Source organism: Triturus cristatus, chromosome 6 (genome assembly GCF_964204655.1).
Source record: "Triturus cristatus chromosome 6, aTriCri1.1, whole genome shotgun sequence".
Lineage (NCBI taxonomy): Eukaryota > Metazoa > Chordata > Amphibia > Caudata > Salamandridae > Triturus > Triturus cristatus.
Genome location: NC_140589.1, coordinates 1,349,866,748 through 1,349,892,971, shown reverse-complemented (window position 1 = coordinate 1,349,892,971; position 26,224 = coordinate 1,349,866,748). Strand labels below are relative to the sequence as shown.

Here is a 26,224-nt window from a genome sequence, read left to right as displayed (position 1 = left end):
CTTTCCTCCAGCTGGTTTCTCTCCAGCGTGAGGGCCTCCTTTTGCTCTTCCCTCTCTTGTTAGTGTTTCTGATCCCCACTCGGTCTTCTTCGTTGGGGGTTCTTTTACCTGTCCTTTGACCTCCTACTCCTTTCTGAGGTTATGGCCCTCCTTGGCAATGTAGCCTGCGGATGGATTACCTGTCCTTTGCCCTCCTACTCCTTTCAGGAGGTATGGCCATCCTTGGCAGTGTATTCTGGGGATTGATTGTTGTTGTTCTTCTGTTCCGGGCTTGGGCCCTTCCCTTTTTGGTTGCTGTTGCCGACCCTCTCTCTCTCTCTCTTTCTGTCACAGCACTTTCCCTTGCTTGTGCCTCCGGGATGGCTCTCGCCTTGGCTTGCTAGGTGGTTCCATGGAGTGGAGCAATTTTTATTTGAAACAAAACAGCAGCATTGATGTCATTACATATACATCTCAGCAGGAGGTACAGTCTTTTGGCATTATGTTACAATCTGCAGACCACTCGGAGCTCATAAAATAAAACAGTGTGAGAAGCATAATCGTAAAGTGAGGGTCACAATTTTGTCTTCGGGTCAGAGAGCTCACCTGCTATCAGAGTTCTCAGGAGGCCGGGATTTACATCCTCATGTCATCACCTGCCCCCTCCAACCTTGGCGAGTCTCTCCTGTCTAAGCTCTATCGTGGGGAAGATGTAAATTTCACCCCTATACTTATTCCAACGTCCCCACTTATGATCCCATTTACGTGGCCAACCCCTTCCTTTATATTCCGTTTTTTCAACTACCATTGCGTGGTCCATGTCTTTAGCCCAGTCACGTAATTGTGGTACCGTGTCCACCCCCCACTTTTGGGCAATGTTTTGTTTCGCTATGCTCCACCACATTGTGGCCCACGCTTGTTCAGCTTGGGTGAGGCCTGTTGCTTCCCAGATGTTAAGAATACACAGTATGGGAGATGGATGGGTGGGTTTATCGCATGTCCTTGTCAGTTGTCGGGTGACGTCTATCCAATATTGTGTTATATGGGGGCATTCCCATAGGATGTGTATGAATGTGCCAGTTTGATTGCAGTGTCGAAGGCAGAGTGCATCAGGCCTCCTACCTAGTTTGAATAGCGGTTTAGCATCGAAGTACACCCGATGGAGGATCTTAAGCTGAACAAGCCGAAGTCGCATCGGGATAGCCACCTCTCGGGGGGAGGCCAAAGCCTCCCTCCAGTCGTCGTCAGCCATTTCACCCAAGTCCACCTCCCAGTTTGTTCGTAACTTCTGCATTGGATCAGCCCGGTTGTTGATCAGTTTCTTGTACGTGAGGGAGATGGCTTTACGGTCCATTGGATCCAGCAATAATCTATCCTCAAGAGGAGAGGAGTCGGGGAGGGGGGTGTCCTTAGGGAGGGCACAGTCTATGGCGTGGCTGATCTGAAGATATCGGAAGTGCTCTGACAGTGCTAATTGATATTTGAGTTGTAACTCCGCGAACGACACCTTCTTGCCCTTAATCCACATATCCCCCACAGTAGATATTCCGATCATATACCATTTGTCGAACCCCGCACAAGCGCTCAGTCGTCCCAAAATATAAGGTACCCACAGGGGGGTAGCCTTCGTTAGGCGCCCCCACCACCCCATCCGCCGCTGAACTCCGTGCCACACTTCTACTGTACGGGCCGTGGGGCCAGTCAAGCGTAATGTCTTGTGGTTAGTATATAGTGCCCTGGTGTAGCCTCCTTTACCCATTAACCAAAGATCGGTGCGGAAACTGGGGTCAGAATGTGACCCAAACACCCATTTGTTGATGGCAATTAATTGCGACGCCTGGTAATAGAGACGCATTTCTGGCAGCCCGATACCTCCATCGTACCACCCCATGGTGGGTTTGTTTATAGCTATCCTAGGCGGCCTGTTATCCCAAAGTAAGTCTCTGACTGTTGCCTCAATCTGCGAGAAATAGGAGTCAGGGATCGGGATGGGAGTATTTTGGAGGGCATAGAGGAAGCGCGGTAGGGCAAGCATCTTGAATAAAGACGCCCGTCCCAGAAGAGTAAGGGGAAGTGTCTTCCAGTGGGAGACACCCGATTTAAACCTCTTCAACGGTCCCAACAAATTCTGTTCGTAAAACAAAGTTGCATCAGTTGTTATGAAAATGCCCAGGTATTGGAATCCCCGGGCCACTACTGGAATGCTGTATCCACGAGGACTTTGCGGAGGGTCACCCCAGAGGGAGTACATCTGGGATTTGGACCAGTTTATCTGGTAACCAGAATGGGCCCCAAATATGTGAAGAATGTGGAGAGCACGGCGGAGCGAGCGCTCTGGTGAGGCAAGATAGAGCAGAATGTCGTCAGCATATAGTGATATACGGTCTTCGTGTTCGTCCATCCATTTAAGGCCTCTGATGCCGGGGTCCCCTCTAATCCAGACCGCTAAAGGCTCAAGGAACAGAGCATAGAGGAGCGGCGATAGTGGGCAGCCCTGCCTCGTTCCACGGCAAAGGGGGAAAGATTTAGAACGGTGATTGTTTACTGGAACCTGGGCAATGGGGAGCGTATATAAAAGTCTGATCCAGCCAAGCAACTTGGGCCCGAACCCAATGCGAGTCAGAACAGCGAACAGATAGTCCCATGCTACGGTGTTGAATGCCATTTTACTATCAAGCGCAAGCAATATTGCATTTTCCTCTAGTGTCTCTACCAGGCCCAGCACGCCATTAACTCGGCGTAGGTTGCACGTCGTATTCCGACCCGGCATGAAGCCCGACTGATCAGGGTGAACCAGGTCAGTGAGATAAGGGAGCAGGCGGTTAGCTAGCAATTTGGCCAGAATTTTGGCCTCTACAGTTATAAGTGAAATAGATCGATACGATGTACACTCCTCCACAGGTTTACCGGGTTTGTGAATGACCACAATAGTGGCCGTACGGATGTCAGCCGGGAGGAGACCAATCTCGGAACATTCGTTATATAGATTTAACAAGTGGGGGGCGAGTTTCGTAGCCATAGGTTTTAACAGTTCGATTGGAAGCCCATTGGGGCCCATCGCCTTACCCGCACGGATGTCCTGGATGGCTTTCTGTATCTCTTCAACCGAGATATCAACATCTAGAGCCTCTCTATCCTGTTGGGAGATACATGCTACATCTATTGTGGCAAGGAGATCTGCCGCAAATGGCGCCTGTGAGTGCTGTGTTAGTCCGTATATTTGTTTGTAATGTTTTGCGAATGCCTCTGCAATGCCTTGGGGGTCGGTAACCAGAGCGTCTTCAGGCCCCCAAATCGCTCGCACCCACCTCGCTGACTGTTCCTTAAGTTCCAGCCATGCCAGTAATTTCCCAGTTCGTTCTCCCTGTTCATATATTTTATGGCGGGTGGCGAGAGCACGCCTGTTGGCGTCATCTAAGTAACAGGCGTCCTCTAAGAGCAGTTGCTTATAATCCTGTCTCATAATACTAAGGGTATGTTGAGTATCTTGATCAGGGCCTTGCGCGGTGGCTCCTTCAAGTCTCAGGATCTCCGTTTCCAATTCGCTCACTCTCCGGTTGCGCTCTGCCCTGTGTCCCACCATCATAGATAACGCTCTCCCCTTTATTACCGCCCCGTATGCACCCCAGAGTGTAACTGCTGACTTCACAGATCCCATATTCTCCTCAAAATAGGAGTCAGTGTCTTTCCGTAAGTTTTCCCTGATGTGCGGGACCCTTAGTGCCCAAAGCTGGATCATGATGGGTCCTGGTTGTGTAGCACGTTGTGCACCGGAGACTGCCAGGACTGGGGAGTGGTCCAACACTGCCCGCGCGAGGCAAGCGGAGTCGGTGAAATCCTGTATATGTTGTGCGTGAGTAAATAGATAGTCAATTCGTGATTGACTGCCATACACACCGGATTGGAACATGAAGAGTGCGTTGTGGGGGTGTGACCACCTCCAGACAGCCTCCATCCCCAGGGCATTGGCAAAGTCATATAGTTGTGAACCGTGTGTCGAGTCACGTCTGTGCGGGGATCGATCCGTTTGGTCATTCATTGTCAGGTTGAAGTCACCCCCGATCACCAGTGTGCCCACCAGCAAATGCAGCAGCAGTTCACCCACGTCAGTTAACGTCATGCGTTGGAGACCCGGTGGGGCGTACACCGAGACAACATTGAGGATTCTGCCCTCCCAGATGCCCGTGCAAGCTGCGTATCTACCCTGCGGATCAGTCCACGTGTTTTGTATCAAAAAAGGGCAGCCCTTATGAAGGAAAATCCCCACCCCTCGGGACCCCTTAGTGAAGCCTGAGTGTGTCACCATATGATATCCCTTCCTGTTGAGGGCCATGCAGGAGTTACCTATTAGATGGGTTTCTTGGAACAATACCATGTCTAGCCCTTGACGGTGGGCATATTTTAACGCTACACTTCGCTTAATTTTGTCCCCTAACCCGTTGACATTCCATGTCATGAGTCTAAGTCCTTGACCTCTAGCCATTGATCACAAATATAGGTGTGATGATATGTATAGAGTATTCATGGCGAGCCAGACCCTCAACTGCGTCATTCCGTGTGGCTCCTGGAGTGTTACAGTGCATCACAACGCTTTGAAACGTAGAATCAGTGATCTGAATATTCATACCAGCGGAGACGTACATACACAAGATGCAAATTTGTCCTGCTGCTATTAAACAATAACCAATTCTCCCACAATGAAACCGATCCAAACTCACCCAACTTTGCAGTAACTTACCCCCCTCCCTGCCTCCCTGCTTAACGGGACTAGAACCGCCCGCCACCCCCAACATGCATAGTGCCTGTCGCCCACCCATAAACTATTCAAGGGAACGTGAGCTACCCCACTCCCAGAGCAATCACATATGGTCAATCGGTTCCTGGTTCTCCAGCCCAGCCCCACCCCCAACATAATATATAACATCAGGCCCAATCCGGCGCCTCGCCCTCACCCAACAGTTTCTCAGAGCGATGACCCATGTCGCATCGGTCCCCAAATAAGACACAATCACCATCAAGCGTTAAACAAGGAGAAAGAGCATATTGATTACAGTTTAAATAGACCTGTGAGTACTGAGTTATTTTCTGGTACAGTGGTAGGTTTTGATGCACTGCCAGCAAAGGGTAGTTCCGCCTGCCTCCCAACCAAAGCCAGTAGTCATGGCGCACACAGATAAGAGGTTAGGATTCCGGACTTACTACTAGAAGACTACAGAAGATCTCTCGGGGACCGGGTGCAATACCCCATCCTCTTACCAGCGCCCAGGGTTAGCGCCCCCCCCAGTGTGTCCCTGGGAGTCAGTGTACGAGTGCGGCGGAGAACGTCTCTGCTGACGCCAATCCTCTGCTTCATCGGCTGTCAAGAGTCCCTGCTTTACCTTTTTTCCGACCGTGCGCCAGCCCTCCAGCCAGTCCCATGCTTCTTCAGGGCGAGTAAAAAGCCATGACTTCCCATTGGCTTCTACTCGTAACTTGGCGGGGAACATCATAGCATACTTTATTTCTTGATCACGGAGAGCCTGTTTCACCTCAAGGAAGCTGCGCCTTTGTTTCTGTACTCTGAGTGTGAAGTCAGGAAAGAACATGATCTTGCTGTTTTCGAGTGTCAATGGCGGGGCTGCCCTTGCGGTTTGAAGGATGATGTTGCGGTCTCGGAAATTGAACACTGTGGCCAGGAGCGGCCTAGGGTGCGCCCCCGGCTTGGGCCGACCACCTGGAACATGATGGGCTCTTTCGATCGAAAAACATTTTGAGAGTCCTCGGGGCTGTAAGTGCTTAAGGACCAATTCCTCAACAAAGAGATCCGCTGCCTGTCCCTCTGCGCGCTCCGGAACACCTATAATGCGAACGTTGTTTCTCCGCATTCTGCCTTTGTACTCATCTAATTGTTGAACCATTGCTTCATGGGAGGAGCGCAGGTCGCGCAGTTCAGCGACCTGTTGTTTGAGAAGGCCGGTGTCGTTACTCAGTTCTTTGTTTGCACTCTCCACTGTGCCCACTCGCACCGCGATTTTCTTCATATCCTCCCGGATCAGTCCCACGTCCGTAGCCACAGTATCGTTTCTCGCATCAAGGGACGTTCTAATCGCTGTAATCGCCTCGAGGAGATCTTTATTGGTGCGTTCTGCCGCGCTGTCCGGGGTCGCAACCTCTCCACGATCTCTGCTCTGTCATTTTGCCAAGCAAACTTCTCCAGCTTGGTCTGAGTTGTGATCCTGCTGTTGCGTCCGGTCGCCATGCTCGTCGTCCCAGGGGCACCACCCAGTTCCGAGGCGCAGCCGCTACTCCCCGCCGCCTGCAGTGGAGTCCACCACCCGGCCTGTCGGCTTTCGCAGCAAGCACCCTAGACAATGGGGTGGGCGAGAGGATATTTGGTGCCAGTAGAATACCAGTGGCGTCCCACCAAGCTCACTGTGCAACGAAAGGGGACCGGGGCAGGGTTAAGCCTCTATGTAGACGGTCCTCGCTTCGTCCTCTCCGCAACAATACTTGCTATGCCATTATTTTGGGCCGACCAGGAGCGAGGCAGGGGGCTGAGAGTCTCAGGTGCAGGTTTTAACAGCTGCCCCTCCGGTGCACAGCGCACCACCTCGAGCTGGAACAGTCTGTGGGTTTGCAGGACCCTGGGTGGGATACTCTAGGCTGCCAGGGTCTCGCCAGCGATGCACACTAGGCCACGGCGACCCAGCGAGGAAGAGCTATGGCTGGGTGTTAGTGCAGGGCTTCCTCAATCAGCCACAGGCCCACGCATCAGCCTGACTGGGCCCGTAGCTGGCCGCGGGGCCTCCCAAGAGTATTATGTCCTCAGGTGTCAGCCTGTAAGCGGTCTTCTCAGGCGGAGCTGTCTGGGTCGCAAGGTTATTATTGGGCCTACTCACGTGGGCCAATCCAGGCCTAGTTGTCCTCGCCCCGTCCTGGCCGCCACCACATGCACTCTGGCCCCACCACACCAGAGGCCCTGGGGGCGATCTCCGCTGCCCTCACGAAGTCCCGGGTTAAATGCTGGCAGGCGCGCCTCCTCGTTACCGCCTCCCTGGGGCGGTAGGCCGCAGCTGCGGTCCCACACACCACAGCCCGCCCGCCGCAGTGAACCTCTCCCCGTGGGGCCGCGGGCAAGGACACGGTCAGTGGAGCCCTTCTCAGGCGCTGCCGTCAATCAGCCCACAATTGCTCCTCAGTGCCGCCAGGTGCCTCCGGACATCGGGGAAGGCAGCAGGGTGCAGGTCAGGCCGGCGGAACACAGGATTTGCCGGATAATGCGGGAGTGGCGCTCCGCAGTAGAACTACAGGGCAGCCATTCCCGTCGGCGGTAAGCCACGCCCCCCCACCTGGTGCTTTTGCCTTGGCTTGCACAGTTGTTCCTCAGGATGGTGCTCTGCTCTTTTCCTGCTCTGGCCTGCTGTTGTCGCCTTCTGGTGCCTTGGTGCCACCTGGTGCTGTTCCTCGCCCTTTGTTTCTCTCTCTTTTGTTTCTCTGGTTTTTTTGCACACTGTTGCCTTTCTCTCCTCAGTTTTGTTGTGCTGGCTACGCGTTGTGGCACGGAAAAAGTTCTCCGAAGCAAACTGAGGTCAGCGCGCCGGGGTGGGGCTTATGTGACCTCGCTGACATCACACCCGCAGATCACGTCGGGCGGAGTCGCGTGGTACCGCCCCCCCCGGCGCGCAGAGATGCTGGGCAAGAAAGTTTTCTGGGTCCAGTCTCACGCCTGGGGATAATTCTACGTTAAGGAATCTGCGGGTAGAATCGTCTCTACCAGATAGACCGTTACCGAAGGTAAGTAACTCGTACATCAACACAAAGGTTATTGCTATGTATTAGAAGTCACATGTCCTTTATGTAATAGCAACACTGCATGAAGGTTAAAAAAAAAATAGAACATAAAAAAATAACTCATACCACGCTTTAAAAGAAGGATTTGTGATATAACTTCAAGTAAGATGCATTGGTATTTTGAATGCTTAGTTAAGGATTACCAATATATAAGCACAGTAAATTTGATGGCACTCGTATAGTAGAACATGAGGCAACACCTGCAAGAACACACAGCTACTGATGAGCAAATGTGAAGAATCAAAAGTAGAGTTTTAATTGGCTTTCTACCCAAGCAGAGAGCAGCAGTTATCAAATCTGCATAAAAGAGTCCTGAAAATGAAGTATGTTGCGCCTCTTGATAATTTTCTTAGAGGGTAAATGTAGGAACTGAGATAAAGCTCTAAAAGTCTATATTAGTAGTGGGTGCGCAAAGACTACTTTTTCAATTAGGTAATGTGCTCTTGTGGGTTAATTTTTGTAAGACTCTGGGGCTGTTTAGTGTTTTGCTATTCCACTAAATATCCTTTGCTAGAGTAAACGTTTAGTTTTAGGTTTTATCTATTGGGTTTATTACAACTTTGCCAAATATAGTAAATTGGATCATCTCTCTAGTGTTTGCTGAGCAGCAAACACTATTTTTTCTGAAATCATAAGGGAACATACAGTTTGAGGTTCTGCTAATGAGTGCAAGTTAAACTACAGGACATTTGACTATACTTTATTACTGTACATTTTTATTGTTTTTTCAGAGATTTTAAAATTGGCGGTGCTGTGGGTGAGAAAAAACACACAGAAGGAGGAGGTCCACAATTAACGATGGATGCAGGGTATGTATATCATGATTTTATGCTAAACAGCCTATTCCCAGGGAAAGACATTTACCAAATCTGTAACAGACATTTCACAATGATGTCCTCTTGCTCTATTGTTACTCTGGTACGATTGTTCCATTTCTTCCTATATCAGAAGTAACTCAAGCAATAACTTAAACTTTCACAAAGACAGAACAAAGTTTCACTCAATAACAAAAATCGTGTGGGATGTGGTTTGACTGTCTAAGATGGTGGCCCCAACCTGGTGAGGCGCCAGCTGAGCCCTGAAAAACCTACATTATCTTGACCCTATTTAAACACAGTTTGCTCGGTTCTTGAATACAAGTGTGTAGAGAGATCTGATAGAGACATCTAGCCGCAGATTCCTTAACTTAGAATATCCCCAGGCGTCAGACTGGATCCGGAAAAAACTTTGCAGCAACACCTCTGCGCGTCGGTGGACGGCGCCACACGACCCCGCCCTGACGTCGTCCACGTACGTGACGTCAGCGAGGTCATATAAGTCCCTCCCGGCGCGATGATGTTAGTTTTCTTCTTTTCCGCGTGCAATGCAAATCCGGAGTGAGCGGTTCCTCTGGCCTGTTTTCAGGCCTTGTCGACGCTTCGCGTCGGGGAACAGTGTGCGATGGCTTCGGGCTTTAAAACTTGTAATTCCTATTCGCAACAGATGTCCGCGACGGACCCGCATCTTATTTGTATGTGGTGTCTAGGCGAGCACCATGACTCCACGGACTGCGAGGCATGCCAACACCTGAAGCCCAAGTCTCAGCGCAATCGCCGTATGAAGCTTCTCTCGGCGCGGTTGTCCAGGTCAGAGTCGTCTCGCCCCCTGGCTTCTTCAATGGCCGTTCGCCACTTGGTAAGTCGAGGCGCTTGTCGCCGAGGTCTTCGACCTCCCCTTCTTCTTCTGTTGTCAGGAGCTCTGGTTCTTGGAACGTTCCGGACATGCGCTCCCAGCAGTCGACCCTACCTGCCCTTTCCGGGTGTGGGGGCAACTCGGGCCCAAATGGAGGCATATGCCGCAGCTTTGCAGGCCTCCCTTGGGCTCTCTCCCGTCCCTGGGGCGTCCTCGAGGCCTCCGCTTCTTGTGGGCTCTCCGACGGACTCGTCGGTGGGTTCACCACCCAGCGCCAATTGAGCCTCTACCTATGTCGGAGATTTGGTACCGTTAGGGCGCGGCCCAGTTGGGTCCTCCTCTACGGTCCACGTGAAGTTATTAGGGCGCGGCCCACCGGGGTCCCCCTCTATGACCCACGGTGACTCCGCCGCGCTGCATAGCCTCGCTGGGCTCCCTGCGGCGCTGCAGGTGGTTGCCGGTGCTCATAGCCCTGCTGTGATCACACCCAGGCTCCCAGTCAGGCGGTCACCTGTCCGGAGCCGGGGTCGGCGCCGTACTGGCGTCGGAGGCTCACCTCTTCGGCTCCGCCCCGCTCCATTCCCCGGAGTCGGAGCCTAGCATGGATAAGGTGGAGTCTACGCCAGGCCGGCGCCGAAAGCCTGCCTCGCCGCCTACAGCGTCTGCTCCTTCCTCGGAAGGGGAGCTTATCATAGTCTCAGCACCGGACGGCGCCGAGTTGACGTCGGACACAGCCGAGTCGGCGTATAATGACGCCGATTGGCGCCAACGCGTGTCGCTTCGGCGCTGTGTCGGCGCAGAATTATGGACTCTTCTCCAGAGGCCTCGGGAGGGAGTTTGGCGCCGTCTTCTCGCTCACCATCACCGGACGTACTGTTGCCTGTGCCCCCCTTGGAATTTGTTGAGCTTCCTAGGGAGCTCCCATATCCAGCAGGCTCTTCGCCTCCCCAGGAGCAATGTCAGGATCCTCATTCCTCAATGGGACTCCCTTCTGTGGAACATTGGTCGCACCCTCACTGTCTGGAGAGGGTCAGTTTACAACCCTCCCCCACTGATGAGTGGAGGGCTACCGAGGCCAGTGCGGCTTTTTTGAGGATGGTATCATTGGCCTCCCGCATTTTAAGCATGAAACCCCCTTCTGCCCCCTTGTCTGTCGACCCGGAACTGTGGAGCCGCTTCTACTCTTTGAGGCTTCCCTTTATGATACCCTTATAGGTACATGGGTCCGGCCTGCTTCAGGTGATCTGGTGGCTTGTTCAGTTTTACACCGCCACCGTCCAGCTCCGCATGATCCTGTTTGTCTTTTTGTACACCCTGATGTGCAAGGGTTTGTGTTGCAGACTGCTTTCCCCTCCCTGCCTCCTCTAATGCTTCCTCCCTCTCGGGAGTCCAGATGACTAGAGTCATGGGGCAGGAATGTCTTTGCCTCCACTAGTGCGGCCCTACGATCCTTGAATACAATGTATGTTTTAGCGCGGGCTACTTCTGCCCTGTGGGACTCTGCAGAGTCTTTGCTTTCAGCCACCTCTGAAGGTGCTCGGGTTGATTTCCTTCACCTCCTCCGGGATGGCCGCGACCTTGCGGAATTCACAATCTGCTCAGCCTTAGATACTGCGGATTCTTTGGGACGTGCTATGGTGTGCTCTGTTGCCTTAAGGCGTCATGCTTGGTTGCGCGATAGTGTCTTCCCCGAAAATATCCGGGAGCGACTGGTTGACTTACCCTTTGATGGGGTTTTGCTGTGTGATGCTCACGCCGAGTCGACGGTTCACCGGCTCCTTGCGGGCTTTCGTCCTCCCACTTAGGTCTTCTTAGGCCTTTCTTCCGTGGTGGTACTTTTTCATTTCGCATCTTTTAGCTGCGGTCTGTGTTTTACATGGGCGGTGAGCCTTACGTCTTCTTTTTGTGTGGCCAAGGGTGATTACCCTTATATTGGCAGCCCTTCGATGCATTTTGCTTTGAGCTGGCTGTTGGCCTGCTGTGGCCGTGTTCCACAGATTGATGTGTCTGGTCCTCTGACTGTGATATTGAGCCGGTGGCTCAGCTCGGTAATGTCATACGGCTCGGAACTCATGTTCACGGGTTCAGTTCGTTACTGCGCTCTTTTAGCTTGGCTTATTGCCCTAAGAGGTGTTCCCCGTTGTTTGGGGTATGCATACTCCATGTGGGGTACTGTTAGAATCCGGGTTCTCTGGTTGGCACAGGTAGGTACTTGTGTCAAGCAGGGAACCTTTCCTCTAGTCAGGGTAAGGGGGTACACTCCTAAAATAACCCCTGCTCACCCTCTAGGTAGCTTGGCGCGAGCAGACAAGGCTTATCTCAGAGCGTCATAGGTTAAGCATTTGTGAAGACATAGAGTAACCAAGTGACAACACTACAAATGGACACCACACAGGTTTTATATTAAAAATAAGGATTCTTTATATAGAGTTACAACAAGACCATTAAACGACAAAAATACACAATACTGTTACTTTAGATGGTAGAAGGTTGCTTAGTTCTCTTAAGTTCTTAAATGCGACACTTTAAGTCAATGTACCTTTTAGATGCGACACGCAGGGCAACGAAAGTGTTACAACGTTGTTGATGCGATGAGGTTTTTGGTGCAAAGAAATAAAGATGTGAAGATCTTCCAGATGCGTTATGCTTCTCCAATGTTGCGAGAAGACTCGACTCGATGCATCAGCTACAGCGGCGTCACCCTTTACGCGACAGTGGCCTTAGCAGCGGCACTCTTCTCCGACGTTTGCGAGACGCTCGATGCGATGTTGCAGCAGCGACACCCCTTTACGCGATGCGACGACAGCAGCTCCGACGGCGGCGCGCTTCTCCGTGGATGCGAGGCGCTTTTCTTGATGCGGTGCAATGCGACAGCTACGATGGCTGCGATGGCGACACGCTTCTTCTTTGATGCGAGACTCTTCGCTTGATGTGGTGCGATGCGTCGGCTATGATGGCTGCGATGGCGACATGCTTCTTTGGCGTTGCGAGACACTTCTTGGATGATGCGAGACGCTTCCGCTCGATGTGATGCTGCAGCGGCGACACACTTTACGAGATGCGACGACAGCAGCTCCGACGGCGGCACGCTTCTGCTCCTTGAGTCGCGCTTCCAGCTCCTTGCGATACGCAGTCCCTCAGAAGGCCCAACAACAGCAGCAGGCACTTCCAAAGAACTCTGGGGAGCTGGGGGGTGAAGTCTATTGTTCCTGAGACTTCAACAGGAGGCAAGCTCTATTCCAAGCCCTTGGAGATCTTTTTAAGCACAAGTTGAAATAAGGTTTTTTGAAGTCCTTCTCCTCTCCTTCAGCAGCAAGGCATCCACTGCAGGCCAATCCCCCAGGTCAGGGACAGTACTCCTCCTTACAGCTTTCCCAGTTCCTTCTCCTCAGGCAGAGGTACTTCTTGTCAAGCAGGATCTAATTTCTTGGGAGCAGGGTCCCAATACTTATACCCCTAATTCCTTTGTTCCTCTGGGGTAGAGGGGCCTTTGTCCAGTCCAAACCAGTTCCTGAGCACTTTGTTGACATGATTCTGACTTTCTGTTCAGGGTGCAGGGCAGAGACATCAGTCACTCCACAGGCGGTGGAGCCAGCATTGTGGTGGCAGAGCACAGCCCTATTCAGAGTCCAGGTGCACTCGTCCCACCCATCTGGATGTCAATCTCTCTATTCACCACCAGGCTACCTAGCCCTGCCCCTCTGGGTTTCCCCAGCCCTGTCACTCACACAAACCAGACAGGCAATACACATCATAGCAGAGCCGGGCTGAAATGGTTAGGCAAGCAAATGCCAACTTTCTAAAAGTGGTATTTGCAAACCCAGAATACTAAAATAAAACTTTACTAAAATATGTATTTTATTATTCTGATTTCAGGCATACTAAACTCGAATTTCTACCATGTTCCCTGGGTCTGTTAGGATCATAGGATATAACAATTCTGACAGCCCATTCTGGCCTATGGGAACAGGAAGCCTTGCAATAGTGAAAAACGAAAATGGCTGTAATTCACAATTAGAAGTGCCACACACATCAGGGCTTGTCCTACCTTATGCTTACAATGCACCCTGCCTTTAGGCCTACCATAGGGGTGACTAATAGGAAGTTAAGGGAAGGTTTAGGGACTGGGAAGTGGATGCACTTGCCCAGTCAGCATGACAGAACCAGACTGCACGCAGGTTCTGCAATGGCAGACCTTAGACACATTTTACCAGGCCGCTTCTGTGGGTGGCACAACCAGTGCTGCAAGCCCACCAGCAGCATTTGTATTTACAAGCTCTGGGCACTCCTGGTGCACTTTACTGGGGTCTGACACTAAACCAAATAAGCCAATCATGGAATCCAACCAACATATACATTTTAAATAGGGAGCACTTGCACTTTGGCACTGGTTGGCAATGGCACAGTGCTCTGAGCAGCTAACACCAGCAAAACACATGAGGCACCGTGACAAAAAGTGGAAGGGAGACTCACGCCAAGGTGCCAGGTCTAACACGTGTCCCCTCCAGCTGAAAAGTGGGGAGAACTACCCTACCACAGGGAGTTCCTCATCACTAAGGCGGAAAAATCTGGACAGACCGTCAGCATTGGCGTGATCTGTACCAGGGCGATGTTCCACCGTGAAATCCATACCCTGTATGGAAATGGACCACCTCAACAGCTTTGGATTCTCACCCCTCATATGCATCAACCATCTGAGGGGCCTGTGGTCTGTCTGAACCCGGAAGTGAGACCCAAACAGGTAGGGTCTTAGCTTCTTCAGCGCCCAGACCACAGCAAATGCCTCACGCTCAATAGCACTCCATCTCTGTTCCCGTGGTAAGGAAGGCTACAGGTTGATCTAGGCCCTCCTCATTCATCTGTGAAAGAACAGCCCCCACACCATGCTCTGAAGCGTCTGTCTGAACGATAAACTCTCTGGAGAAGTTGGGAGCCAAGAGCACGGGCGCCGTGCACATAGCACCTTTCAGGGCCTCAAAAGCTTTCTGACAGGTGTCAGTCCAAATCACTTTCCTGGGCTGCTTCCTAGAAGTCAGCGCTGTCAAGGGGGCAACGATGTTGCCATACCCCTTGACGAACCTCCTGTAGTACCCGGTGAGACCTAGGAAGGCTCTCACCTCTGTCTGGGTTTTGGGCGACTCCCACTTCAGGATGGTTTCTATCTTGGGTTGAAGGGACGCCACCTGGCCGCTCTCAACCTGGTGCCCCAAGTACACCACGGAACCCTGCCCGATCTGGCACTTACTCGCCTTGATCGTGAGGCCTGCCCTCCGCAGCGCCATCAACACTTCCCAGAGGTGGCGCAGGTGTTCTTCCCAAGTGGAGCTGAACACTGCGATGTCATCCAGGTAGGCTGCACTGAACCAGTCCAACCAACACCTGGATTACCAACCTCTGGAAGGTGGCAGGGGCATTCTTCATCCCAAAGGGCATAACCCGGAACTGGTAGTGCCCATCTGGGGTGGAAAATGCTGACCTCTCTTTGGCCCCCTCGGTCAAGGCGATCTGCCAGTACCCAGACATTAAATCAAACGTGCTGAGGTAGTTGGCAGCCCCTAGCCAATCTATGAGCTCATCAGCTCTGGGGATGGGGTGTGCGTCAGTCCTGGTTACTGAATTGAGTCCTCTGTAGTCCACACAGAACCGGAGTTCGGGTGTGGCTCCCAGCGCTGCAGCCTTTGGGACCAAGACCACTGGGCTGGCCCAAGGACTGCTGGAGGACTCAATTACCCCGAGTGCAAACATCTTGGAGACCTCCTCCTTGATGCATGCCCTCACCCTGTCAGTCACCCTGTAGGCCTTGTGCCTCACAGGTGTACTATCCCCAGTGTCCACATCATAGACGCACCAATCAGTGACACCGGGAACCAGGGAAAACAGATCAGAAAATTGTCCCAGCAGCTGGCGACAATCATTCTGTTGCTCAGGGGTCAGGGGGGAAGAGAGGATGACACCATCCACTGACCCATCTTGCTCCTGGGCTGACAGGAGCTCAGGAAGAGGCTCGGTCTCGTCTTCCATTCCAGCATCTGTTGCCAAGAGCATGCCCACTTGGGACCTCTCCAAGTGGGGCTTGAGGCGGTTGACATGAAGGACCCTTAAGGGGTTCCTTGGAGACCGCAAGTCCACCAAATAGGTAACTGGACTCTTGCGCTCCACAACCTGAAAGGGACCGGTCCACTTATCCTGGAGCGCACAAGGCTCCACGGGGGCCAAGACCCACACCTTGTGTCCAGGCTGAAGCTCTACCAGAGTGGCATTCTGGTCGTACCACCGCTTCATCTCCTCCTGGCTGGCTTCCAGATTTGCCTCAGCAAGTTGCCTGACTCGCCTAGTCTGATTTCTGAAGGCCAGCATGTAGCTATATACATTCTGGGGAGGTTTCCTAGGAGATTGCTCACAGCCTTCCTTGACCAGACTTAGAGGTCCTCTCACTGGTTGGCCATACAGGAGCTCAAAGGGGCTGAACCCCAGAGACTTCTGTGGCACCTCTTGGTACGCAAAGAGAAGGCATGGCAAGAGGACGTCCCACTTACGCCTCATGGGTTCTTCCAGACCCATTATCATGCCCTTGAGGGTACGGTTGAATCTCTCAACCGACCTGTTTCCTTGGGGGTGGTAAGGTGTGGTGAACTTGTAGGTTACACCACACTCTTGCCAAAGGGATTTCATATACTTGGATATGAAATTGGTACCCCGGTCAGACACCACCTCTAGAGGGAATCCCACTCTGGAGAAAATTCCCACCAGTGCACGTCCCACCACGGGGGCCGTCACTGTCCTCAGAGGGATGGCTTCCGGGTTCCGGGTGGCATGGTCCACCAGGACCAGGATAAACCTGTTGCCCATGGCTGTCCTGGTGTCCAGTGGCCCCACAATGTCAATACCCACTCGCTGGAAAGGGGTACCGACCACAGGGAATGGCTGGAGTGGAGCCTTCTGCTTCCGTCCACTCTTTCCACTTGCCTGGCAAGTCTGACCGGTCCTGCAGTGAGTGTCTGAACTCCTGCGCATTTGAGGCCAATAAAAGTGGGTGACAAGCCTTTCAAAGGTCTTGTCCTGCCCCAAATGTCCTGCCAATGGCACATCGTGAGCCAGCCCCAGTAGGAAGGCTCTGAAGTCCTGGGGTACCACCAGCGCACAGGCTGACCCAGGCTCAGCAACCTTAGGCTCTGTATACAGGAGGTCGTTCTCCCAGTAAATGAAATGTGACCCAGACTGATCACCTGCGGCCTGGTCTGCAGCCTGCTGCCGCATACCCACGAGAGAAGGGCATTCTTTCTGTGCCTTACAAAAGTCCTCCCTGGAGGGGCCTCCTTCCTGCTGCCAATGGGTCAGCTCAGGCAGGTCCCCCAGTTCAGCTATATGTTCCCCGGTAGGCTCCAGGGCATCCCCCTCAAGGTCTGCTTCCTCCTGGGCCATGGGAACTTCAGGGGCCGGTTTCCCGCGCCCCCTTCCTCTTCTCTCTAAGGCCGGTCCCTGGGCCTCCCTCTCAGGCTTCAGGACCTCTTGAGCACCTCTACTTGCTGCCATGGACCGTGTGGTGACACACGTCCAATCCGGCATACCCAACATCTCCAGGTGAGCACTCCGCTCCACCTTAGCCCAAGGTGAGCTCTCCAAGTCATTCCCTAACAGACAGTCTACAGGCATGGCGGGCCTCACAGATACCTGAAGAGTACCAGAGACCCCCCCCCCACTCAAAGGGAACCTGAGCCACCTTGCAGTGACGCTCTGTGTTGTCAGTGGCAACAACTGGATAGAATGCTCCTGGGACCACCTGCTCTTGAGACACCAGGTGACACTTGACAGCTGTCACACTGGCTCCTGTATCTCTGAGAGCTTCCACCCTACGGCCATTGATGGTCACCCACTGCCTGTATTTCTTAGTGTTATCAGGCAGCTGGGTTTGGGGGACCATCTCACAGTCTCCTAATGAGACAAGGGACATCTCTGCGGGACCCCACCCACCTTGGACAGCCATCTCCTCCCCCAAGGCTACACTAGCCACCTGCCGGGGCGGAGCACCAGTTGGTGCTGGTTTACCATACAAAGGACACTTTAAATCAGAGGCAAAATGCCCCATGTTATCACACTTGTAACATTTTATGGGCCCCTTTTGAACAGGTGGACCTGTCAGGGCCCCGGTCGGTTTCTGCGGTGGGGGAGGCTGAGAACCTTTCCCTTGGTTCCCTTGGGGATTACTTTGGGGCCTTCTTGATAGCTCCCTCTGTTTACCCTTGTCCCCCCCCCACTCTTCTGCTGGGGACCCTGCCCCCCTTTAGCGGAGTCTCCCACTGGACCCTTGTGGACCCTGGTACTGACCCAGCGGTCCGCCTCCTCAGCAAGCTTCCTAGGGTTAGTCAGCCTACTATCAATCAGGTGCTGGCGTAGTTCAGGAAAACAATTACTGGACAAGTGCTCCCATGCCATTAAATCAAGAAGCCCTTGAAAATCATTAACCTTGCTACCCTTCACCCAACCATCCAGTGCTCTGCAAAACAAAGTCACATACTCAACATACGTACTGTTTGGAATCTTGGTGCAACCCCTGAACCTTTGCCTATACAACTCAGGGGTCAACCCATACCTAGTCATCAAAGCTACCTTCATATGGGGATAAGAATTATAATCATCTGAAGGCAAGTCTAGCAGTGTGTCCCGCCCCTCACTAAGGAACCGTCCCCACAACCCCGCTCCCCAATCCTTCTCAGGGACCCGGTGGGAAGACATGGCTACTTCATAGGCTTTGAACCACTGCCCTATGTCATCATTTAAAAAAAAATCTTTTACTACATCTTTTGGTATGTAAACTCTAGATTCTACACACATTGACGGTGTGCTGCCACCAGAGGGAGCAATTTCTAAACTCTGGACTGTCAGCACCAACTCCCTCAAAACCTTTTCATGTTCATACTGTAGCTTTTTTTCTTCTAGGGCTCACTTTCTACTTTGCATTTCAAATTCTATCTGCCCACTTAACTTGAGCTTGGTCAGCTCCAATTCATGCATCCTACACTCTTTTCTATCTGCCAGCTCCTCTGGAGATAGACTTTTACTAGAAACACTGCTACCGGCAGGGGAAAGGGTTCTCCTTCCTCTTGGACCCACTGGCCCTTCCAGCTGCTCCTCTGCATTATCATTATCAGTGGCATTCCTTGCTTCTACCCAGGCTCTCAGCGCCTTGTAGAACTCTGCCTTATGTTTGCATCCAGTAGTAGAAACATTAAATTTCTTGCAGAAGAATTTCAGCTGCTTGGCAGTGTAGCTATCCAATTTCTCTTCTTCCCATTCAAATTCAGTATTAACAGAGACTATGGATGCTGCTTTCTCCACCATGGTTAAGCTTGGCAGTACTCAAAAATAGAAAGTCCCAAAAAAGAATCTACCAACAAGTACTGGTTGCGTTAAGGTCTGCACTCACTAAGTAGTGTTCACCAATCACTGTACATGAGTCACAAATGCAAGTCCAGAATCCTCATCGCTGACCACCAATGTTAGAATCCGGGTACTCTGGTTGGCACAGGTAGGTACTTGTGTCAAAAGTCAAGAGAAGAATTCCCCTATTTGGCACATCATCAGGTGAACTAAAAGATTCTTACCCACACCAAACCATTCACTCACCAGAACAAGCACCCTTGTCTTAACCACATGTGGACTCGTAATTAAAAATTTCTATATTTTATTAGAAACAATGACATAATAAAACATTTCTTTATAGCAATCACAAGACAGTAAAATCTGCGCCCAATGTTATAGATGTTGGACAGTTAGAAAATAAAGAAATTACAATAAAAAACATACAGTAAAAATACATTAAACCAATTTCATCCTAAGAGTCATTTGTAAACACTGGGAGAACACAGGTAAGAAAGATGCTTTCTAATCAAAAAACAAAGGAAGACAAATGATCTAGATCAACTATTCTCATTACACTAGATACTTAGTGTTTGCATTTTCCGGAGAACAGATGTCATTCCGATCTATAGTCTCCTTTACTTTAAAGTTGCGTCGACGCGTTTCGGTGGAAAACAGAAAATAGAAGACCACCTTCTTCAGGACAGTTAATTATGGTCTCCCACAATATAAAGAATCTAGACAGATCATAAAAGTTGGCATTAAAAATCAAAAAAGACATACATTTAATATACCCATCTCTAATATACAATTTGTACAATTGTGATTTACATCTATACACGCCATACATGGGTGTCAACAATTTTATAAAAACCTTATATGGGTGTCCACAATTTAATAAAAATCCCTATACCAGTTTCCAAACTCTAACAGGGGCAGCAGAATCCATTATAGGAAAGAGAAGTGTAGTTCTCCTGGTGATTCATCAGCCACAACCACACAAGTACTCCCAATCTTTAACATAGCTTATTCACCACACATCATCCATGCGCTCTTCTTATTTGAATAGAACAGCTAGGTTTCTATTAAGTGAGGGATATTACCTTCTATTCTAGCCAGTACATCCAAGCGGTAGGTACTAGAGGATTCCTTCCCTTACTTCTCTTTAACGGGAGTGCGGTAAGTTCATAGGATATATAAGGGAACACACCTCTTAATCTGAAAGAATAGAATCGGATATAATTATAGCCTCACCTTTGAGCCTACTAAAGGAGGATAAAATGCCCTAATGTCTGTCTTGTTATATATACCTGCCATCCTGTGTATCCGTTTTAAAGTGCGCTCATAGTATAGGAAAGGTGGGACCGGCTAAAACTGTAAGAGAAGTCCAAACATAAATATCATATGGACCAACCCCCAGCCCCAAAGAACAACATAGTCTATAGGTTCCACTTACTGAAAATAGGGAACAATCCCGTCCAAAAGCTTGTCTCAGGGGTAAGGAAATACTCTATTCTTTTAAGAACATATCCGTCCTAAATATCCATACTTCATTGGCTGATGTATTTGGTTAGATCTCGGTACACAAGCATTCTCGAGATTCCAAAGATTTCTATAAGGGGTAAAAAATAAGACGAGGGGATTGTATGAGTTAAATCACTTATTGTTCCAATCCTGTCTCCATAGATTACGATAGACTCAGCTGTAGTATGCACATATATTAACTATTTCTATCCTATAATGGCTACTTTTAACCTGTTGGTGGCATGTGGAAATTAATTATATTTAGTCCCAAGAAATTACTGTTAAAACAAACACTGGCTATTGTGCCACCAACAGTTAGGTTCTTTTTACCATTTTTTTGGCAAACTCAAAAAACGCTGAAACTTCATCTTAAATATCTGCTAGTCAGTGGATTTCCAGAGGTAACACCAGAAAGCTAACTTTGCCCTAATAAACTACACTCACCCCGTTGCAGCACGTGGAAATCTTGAAGCCTTGACCTGGTCCCCAGTGAAGCGCGTATCTAAATGAGCAAAAGAGAGAGCTGTCTTATACCCCCTGCTCCTCGGGGCGGGGCATTCAATCAACCTCAGCTGTAAAACATTAGAAAAATGACCGCGAAAAGAGACCTAAAGACGCGGCCATCTTTGACTGCCAAAAGTTAGCCATTGGTGTATAGAAAAGTAAGGACGGGGCGAGCCAAGTGAAAACAAAAACCCATCTACCGTCCTCCTTCGAAAATACCAAACAAAGAGAACCGTTGGCCTATATATACAAACGCCGATACGATGCAGCCTCGTAGAAAATCAAAAGCGAGGTCGATATCAGCCTACAGAGAGCTATTTAAACTGAGGTTTTCCAATGGCATACATGGCGGCCATCTTTGAGTGACCAATAAAGGTACAAAGTCCAATCGTACCAAAGTCGACACCCTCACTCTAAATAAGGGATTTTAACAGGTTGCGACAAGGTAATGTTCAAAACTGAATCCAAAACGGAGTCAAACACGAATCGCAAAACCCCTCTACTTAAAGAAAGGCAAGCAATTTTATTATCGTTATTGCTAACCATTACTATCCTTCACACTCCATGCTGTGCGCACGAGTCAGGGCAAGAAAAAGGATTAAAGACCCGTTGTTTGCAAACGCAAACTCCCTTCAACAGCATCAATAATTCCTAAAAACCCTAATAAGTGCAACAGTATATTCGAAGAGCCAGAGTTCAGGATATACCAAAATCAATTAAGGGTATTCCTGGTATATGTCAGAGAACAGTACGAGGCGAGTTCCTTTCTATAGAGAGATCTTAGAAAGAATCTCTTAGGGCAGCATCTATAGAGCAGAATCTAAGCACAATGACGGACCTTAATATTCAGAAGAACTCGTGAGGGAAGGAACCGTTATCTGATCAAACGATCCCATTCCTCCCTCGAGTTCAGACCATTTCTCACTGTATTCAAAAGTGAGATATACCATTGCTCTCTGATTTTTCTTTTTTGTTCCATGTTGCCTCCGCGAGGCCCCATCCATATCTTCTCGAGGATAAACCATTTTAAGTCAGATTCGTTGTGGCCCATTTCAATAAAATGGGTGACTAGGGGGGCGTTGACTTTCTTAGTTCTAATAGGTACGAGCATGGGGGCGACCTGTGCGCCGAGCCTGGCCTGTCTCTATGTCGGCGAATTTGAGAAGAAACATATCTTCAACGAACTCGCTCCATTTTTTGAAAATGTAGTGGGTTGGTACCGCTACATAGATGACATCTTTTTCATCTGGGATGGTACCATGGACCTTCTTGATGAATTTCTACTTTGGATTAACTTGGGCGACCCCAACTTAAAGTTCACATCACAGTCAAGTAAATCGAGGGTTGATTTCCTAGATATCTCTATCAAAGAGGTAGATGGGAGTTTGGCGGTGGAACTATTCACAAAACCAATGGCCAAAAATACTCTGTTGCATTATTCTAGCTTCCACCCCAAATCACAGCGTGACAATATACCCTTCAGTCAGTTTCTCCGCTTGCGGAGGAACTGTTCTGATATCAAGGATTTCTATAGACATGCGGAGACCATGAAACAGAAATTCAAGGAAAGAGGGTACCCTAAAAAACTAATTTCACACTCCTTCAAACGTGCCAGATTTTATGACAGAGAAGCTATGCTTAGCAATACTGTCAAAGAGAAAAAGGAATCTGACAAAGTGGTCTTTGTAAGTAATTTTTCCCACATCAGTAACCGTATCAAGAATGTCATCAATAGCAATTGGCATATTATTAATAATGAGGAAGAACTCAAGTTGGAAAGACCCATTTTTGCTTTCAAAAGAAACAGGAACTTGAGAAACGAACTGGTCCATACGTATAGAGAGAACAGGGGCAAAGTACAAAGCACGTTGGACAGAGCTATTGCCATGGGAAACGCAAAGTGTGGCACATGTAATGTCTGTTCACTATGCATTGAGTCAGGTAGTTTGGAATACAATGGACACAAGGTATCCTCCAGATCCCTTAACAACTGTAGGAGTAAAAACATCGTATATTTCCTTAAATGTCCATGTGAGAAAGGTTACGTAGGGGAGACAGGCAGGGAGCTTAGAACCAGACTCCAAGAACACCGCTCCGCTATTAGAACTAAGAAAGTCAACGCCCCCCTAGTCACCCATTTTATTGAAATGGGCCACAACGAATCTGACTTAAAATGGTTTATCCTCGAGAAGATATGGATGGGGCCTCGCGGAGGCAACATGGAACAAAAAAGAAAAATCAGAGAGCAATGGTATATCTCACTTTTGAATACAGTGAGAAATGGTCTGAACTCGAGGGAGGAATGGGATCGTTTGATCAGATAACGGTTCCTTCCCTCACGAGTTCTTCTGAATATTAAGGTCCGTCATTGTGCTTAGATTCTGCTCTATAGATGCTGCCCTAAGAGATTCTTTCTAAGATCTCTCTATAGAAAGGAACTCGCCTCGTACTGTTCTCTGACATATACCAGGAATACCCTTAATTGATTTTGGTATATCCTGAACTCTGGCTCTTCGAATATACTGTTGCACTTATTAGGGTTTTTAGGAATTATTGATGCTGTTGAAGGGAGTTTGCGTTTGCAAACAACGGGTCTTTAATCCTTTTTCTTGCCCTGACTCGTGCGCACAGCATGGAGTGTGAAGGATAGTAATGGTTAGCAATAACGATAATAAAATTGCTTGCCTTTCTTTAAGTAGAGGGGTTTTGCGATTCGTGTTTGACTCCGTTTTGGATTCAGTTTTGAACATTACCTTGTCGCAACCTGTTAAAATCCCTTATTTAGAGTGAGGGTATCGACTTTGGTACGATTGGACTTTGTACCTTTATTGATCACTCAAAGATGGCCGCCATGTATGCCATTGGAAAACCTCAGTTTAAATAGCTCTCTGTAGGCTGATATCGACCTCGCTTTTGATTTTCTACGAGGCTGCATCGTATCGGCGTTTGTATATATAGGCCAACGGTTCTCTTTGTTTGGTATTTTCGAAGGAGGACGGTAGATGGGTTTTTGTTTTCACTTGGCTCGCCCCGTCCTTACTTTTCTATACACCAATGGCTAACTTTTGGCAGTCAAAGATGGCCGCGTCTTTAGGTCTCTTTTCGCGGTCATTTTTCTAATGTTTTACAGCTGAGGTTGATTGAATGCCCCGCCCCGAGGAGCAAGGGGGTATAAGACAGCTCTCTCTTTTGCTCATTTAGATACGCGCTTCACTGGGGACCAGGTCAAGGCTTCAAGATTTCCACGTGCTGCAACGGGGTGAGTGTAGTTTATTAGGGCAAAGTTAGCTTTCTGGTGTTACCTCTGGAAATCCACTGACTAGCAGATATTTAAGATGAAGTTTCAGCGTTTTTTGAGTTTGCCAAAAAAATGGTAAAAAGAACCTAACTGTTGGTGGCACAATAGCCAGTGTTTGTTTTAACAGTAATTTCTTGGGACTAAATATAATTAATTTCCACATGCCACCAACAGGTTAAAAGTAGCCATTATAGGATAGAAATAGTTAATATATGTGCATACTACAGCTGAGTCTATCGTAATCTATGGAGACAGGATTGGAACAATAAGTGATTTAACTCATACAATCCCCTCGTCTTATTTTTTACCCCTTATAGAAATCTTTGGAATCTCGAGAATGCTTGTGTACCGAGATCTAACCAAATACATCAGCCAATGAAGTATGGATATTTAGGACGGATATGTTCTTAAAAGAATAGAGTATTTCCTTACCCCTGAGACAAGCTTTTGGACGGGATTGTTCCCTATTTTCAGTAAGTGGAACCTATAGACTATGTTGTTCTTTGGGGCTGGGGGTTGGTCCATATGATATTTATGTTTGGACTTCTCTTACAGTTTTAGCCGGTCCCACCTTTCCTATACTATGAGCGCACTTTAAAACGGATACACAGGATGGCAGGTATATATAACAAGACAGACATTAGGGCATTTTATCCTCCTTTAGTAGGCTCAAAGGTGAGGCTATAATTATATCCGATTCTATTCTTTCAGATTAAGAGGTGTGTTCCCTTATATATCCTATGAACTTACCGCACTCCCGTTAAAGAGAAGTAAGGGAAGGAATCCTCTAGTACCTACCGCTTGGATGTACTGGCTAGAATAGAAGGTAATATCCCTCACTTAATAGAAACCTAGCTGTTCTATTCAAATTAGAAGAGCGCATGGATGATGTGTGGTGAATAAGCTATGTTAAAGATTGGGAGTACTTGTGTGGTTGTGGCTGATGAATCACCAGGAGAACTACACTTCTCTTTCCTATAATGGATTCTGCTGCCCCTGTTAGAGTTTGGAAACTGGTATAGGGATTTTTATTAAATTGTGGACACCCATATAAGGTTTTTATAAAATTGTTGACACCCATGTATGGCGTGTATAGATGTAAATCACAATTGTACAAATTGTATATTAGAGATGGGTATATTAAATGTATGTCTTTTTTGATTTTTAATGCCAACTTTTATGATCTGTCTAGATTCTTTATATTGTGGGAGACCATAATTAACTGTCCTGAAGAAGGTGGTCTTCTATTTTCTGTTTTCCACCGAAATGCGTCGACGCAACTTTAAAGTAAAGGAGACTATAGATCGGAATGACATCTGTTCTCCGGAAAATGCAAACACTAAGTATCTAGTGTAATGAGAATAGTTGATCTAGATCATTTGTCTTCCTTCGTTTTTTGATTAGAAAGCATCTTTCTTACCTGTGTTCTCCCAGTGTTTACAAATGACTCTTAGGATGAAATTGGTTTAATGTATTTTTACTGTATGTTTTTTATTGTAATTTCTTTATTTTCTAACTGTCCAACAACTATAACATTGGGCGCAGATTTTACTGTCTTGTGATTGCTATAAAGAAATGTTTTATTATGTCATTGTTTCTAATAAAATATAGAAATTTTTCATTACGAGTCCACATGTGGTTAAGACAAGGGTGCTTGTTCTGGTGAGTGAATGGTTTGGTGTGGGTAAGAATCTTTTAGTTCACCTGATGATGTGCCAAATAGGGGAATTCTTCTCTTGACTTTTGTCTATTGGTGCTCTACCCCTATTTGTGGCAAAGAGCCCCTCTCTTTTACGTTGTTATAAGGTACTTGTGTCAAGCAGGGAACCTTTCCTCTAGTCAGGGTAAGGGGTTACACTCCTAAAATAAACCCTGCTCACCCTCTAGGTAGCTTGGCGCGAGCAGACAAGGCTTATCTCAGAGCGTCATAGGTTAAGCATTTGTGAACACATACAGTAACCAAGTGACAACACTACAAATGGACACCACACAGGTTTTATATTAAAAATAAGGAGTCTTTATATAGAGTTACCACAAGACCATTAAACGACAAAGATACAT

At 48.7% G+C, this 26,224-nt stretch overlaps 1 protein-coding gene and 1 long non-coding RNA gene across 2 annotated transcripts in view; one reads left to right on the top strand and one right to left on the bottom strand.

Moving 5' to 3' along the window:
* Positions 1-26,224, top strand: part of LOC146821407 (uncharacterized) — a 1,203,178-nt gene that overhangs the window by 934,928 nt on the left and 242,026 nt on the right. The window contains exon 44 of the mRNA XM_085609844.1: positions 8,541-8,618. Within this exon, the coding sequence (XP_085465970.1) occupies positions 8,541-8,618 (78 nt within the window). The remainder of the gene's footprint in view (positions 1-8,540; positions 8,619-26,224) is intronic.
* Positions 19,394-20,431, bottom strand: LOC146821408 (uncharacterized). Its single transcript, XR_014962709.1, has 4 exons — positions 20,294-20,431; positions 20,148-20,211; positions 19,941-20,055; positions 19,394-19,574 (listed from the first exon to the last, which is right to left on the bottom strand). It is a non-coding gene; the product is annotated as an uncharacterized LOC146821408 (long non-coding RNA).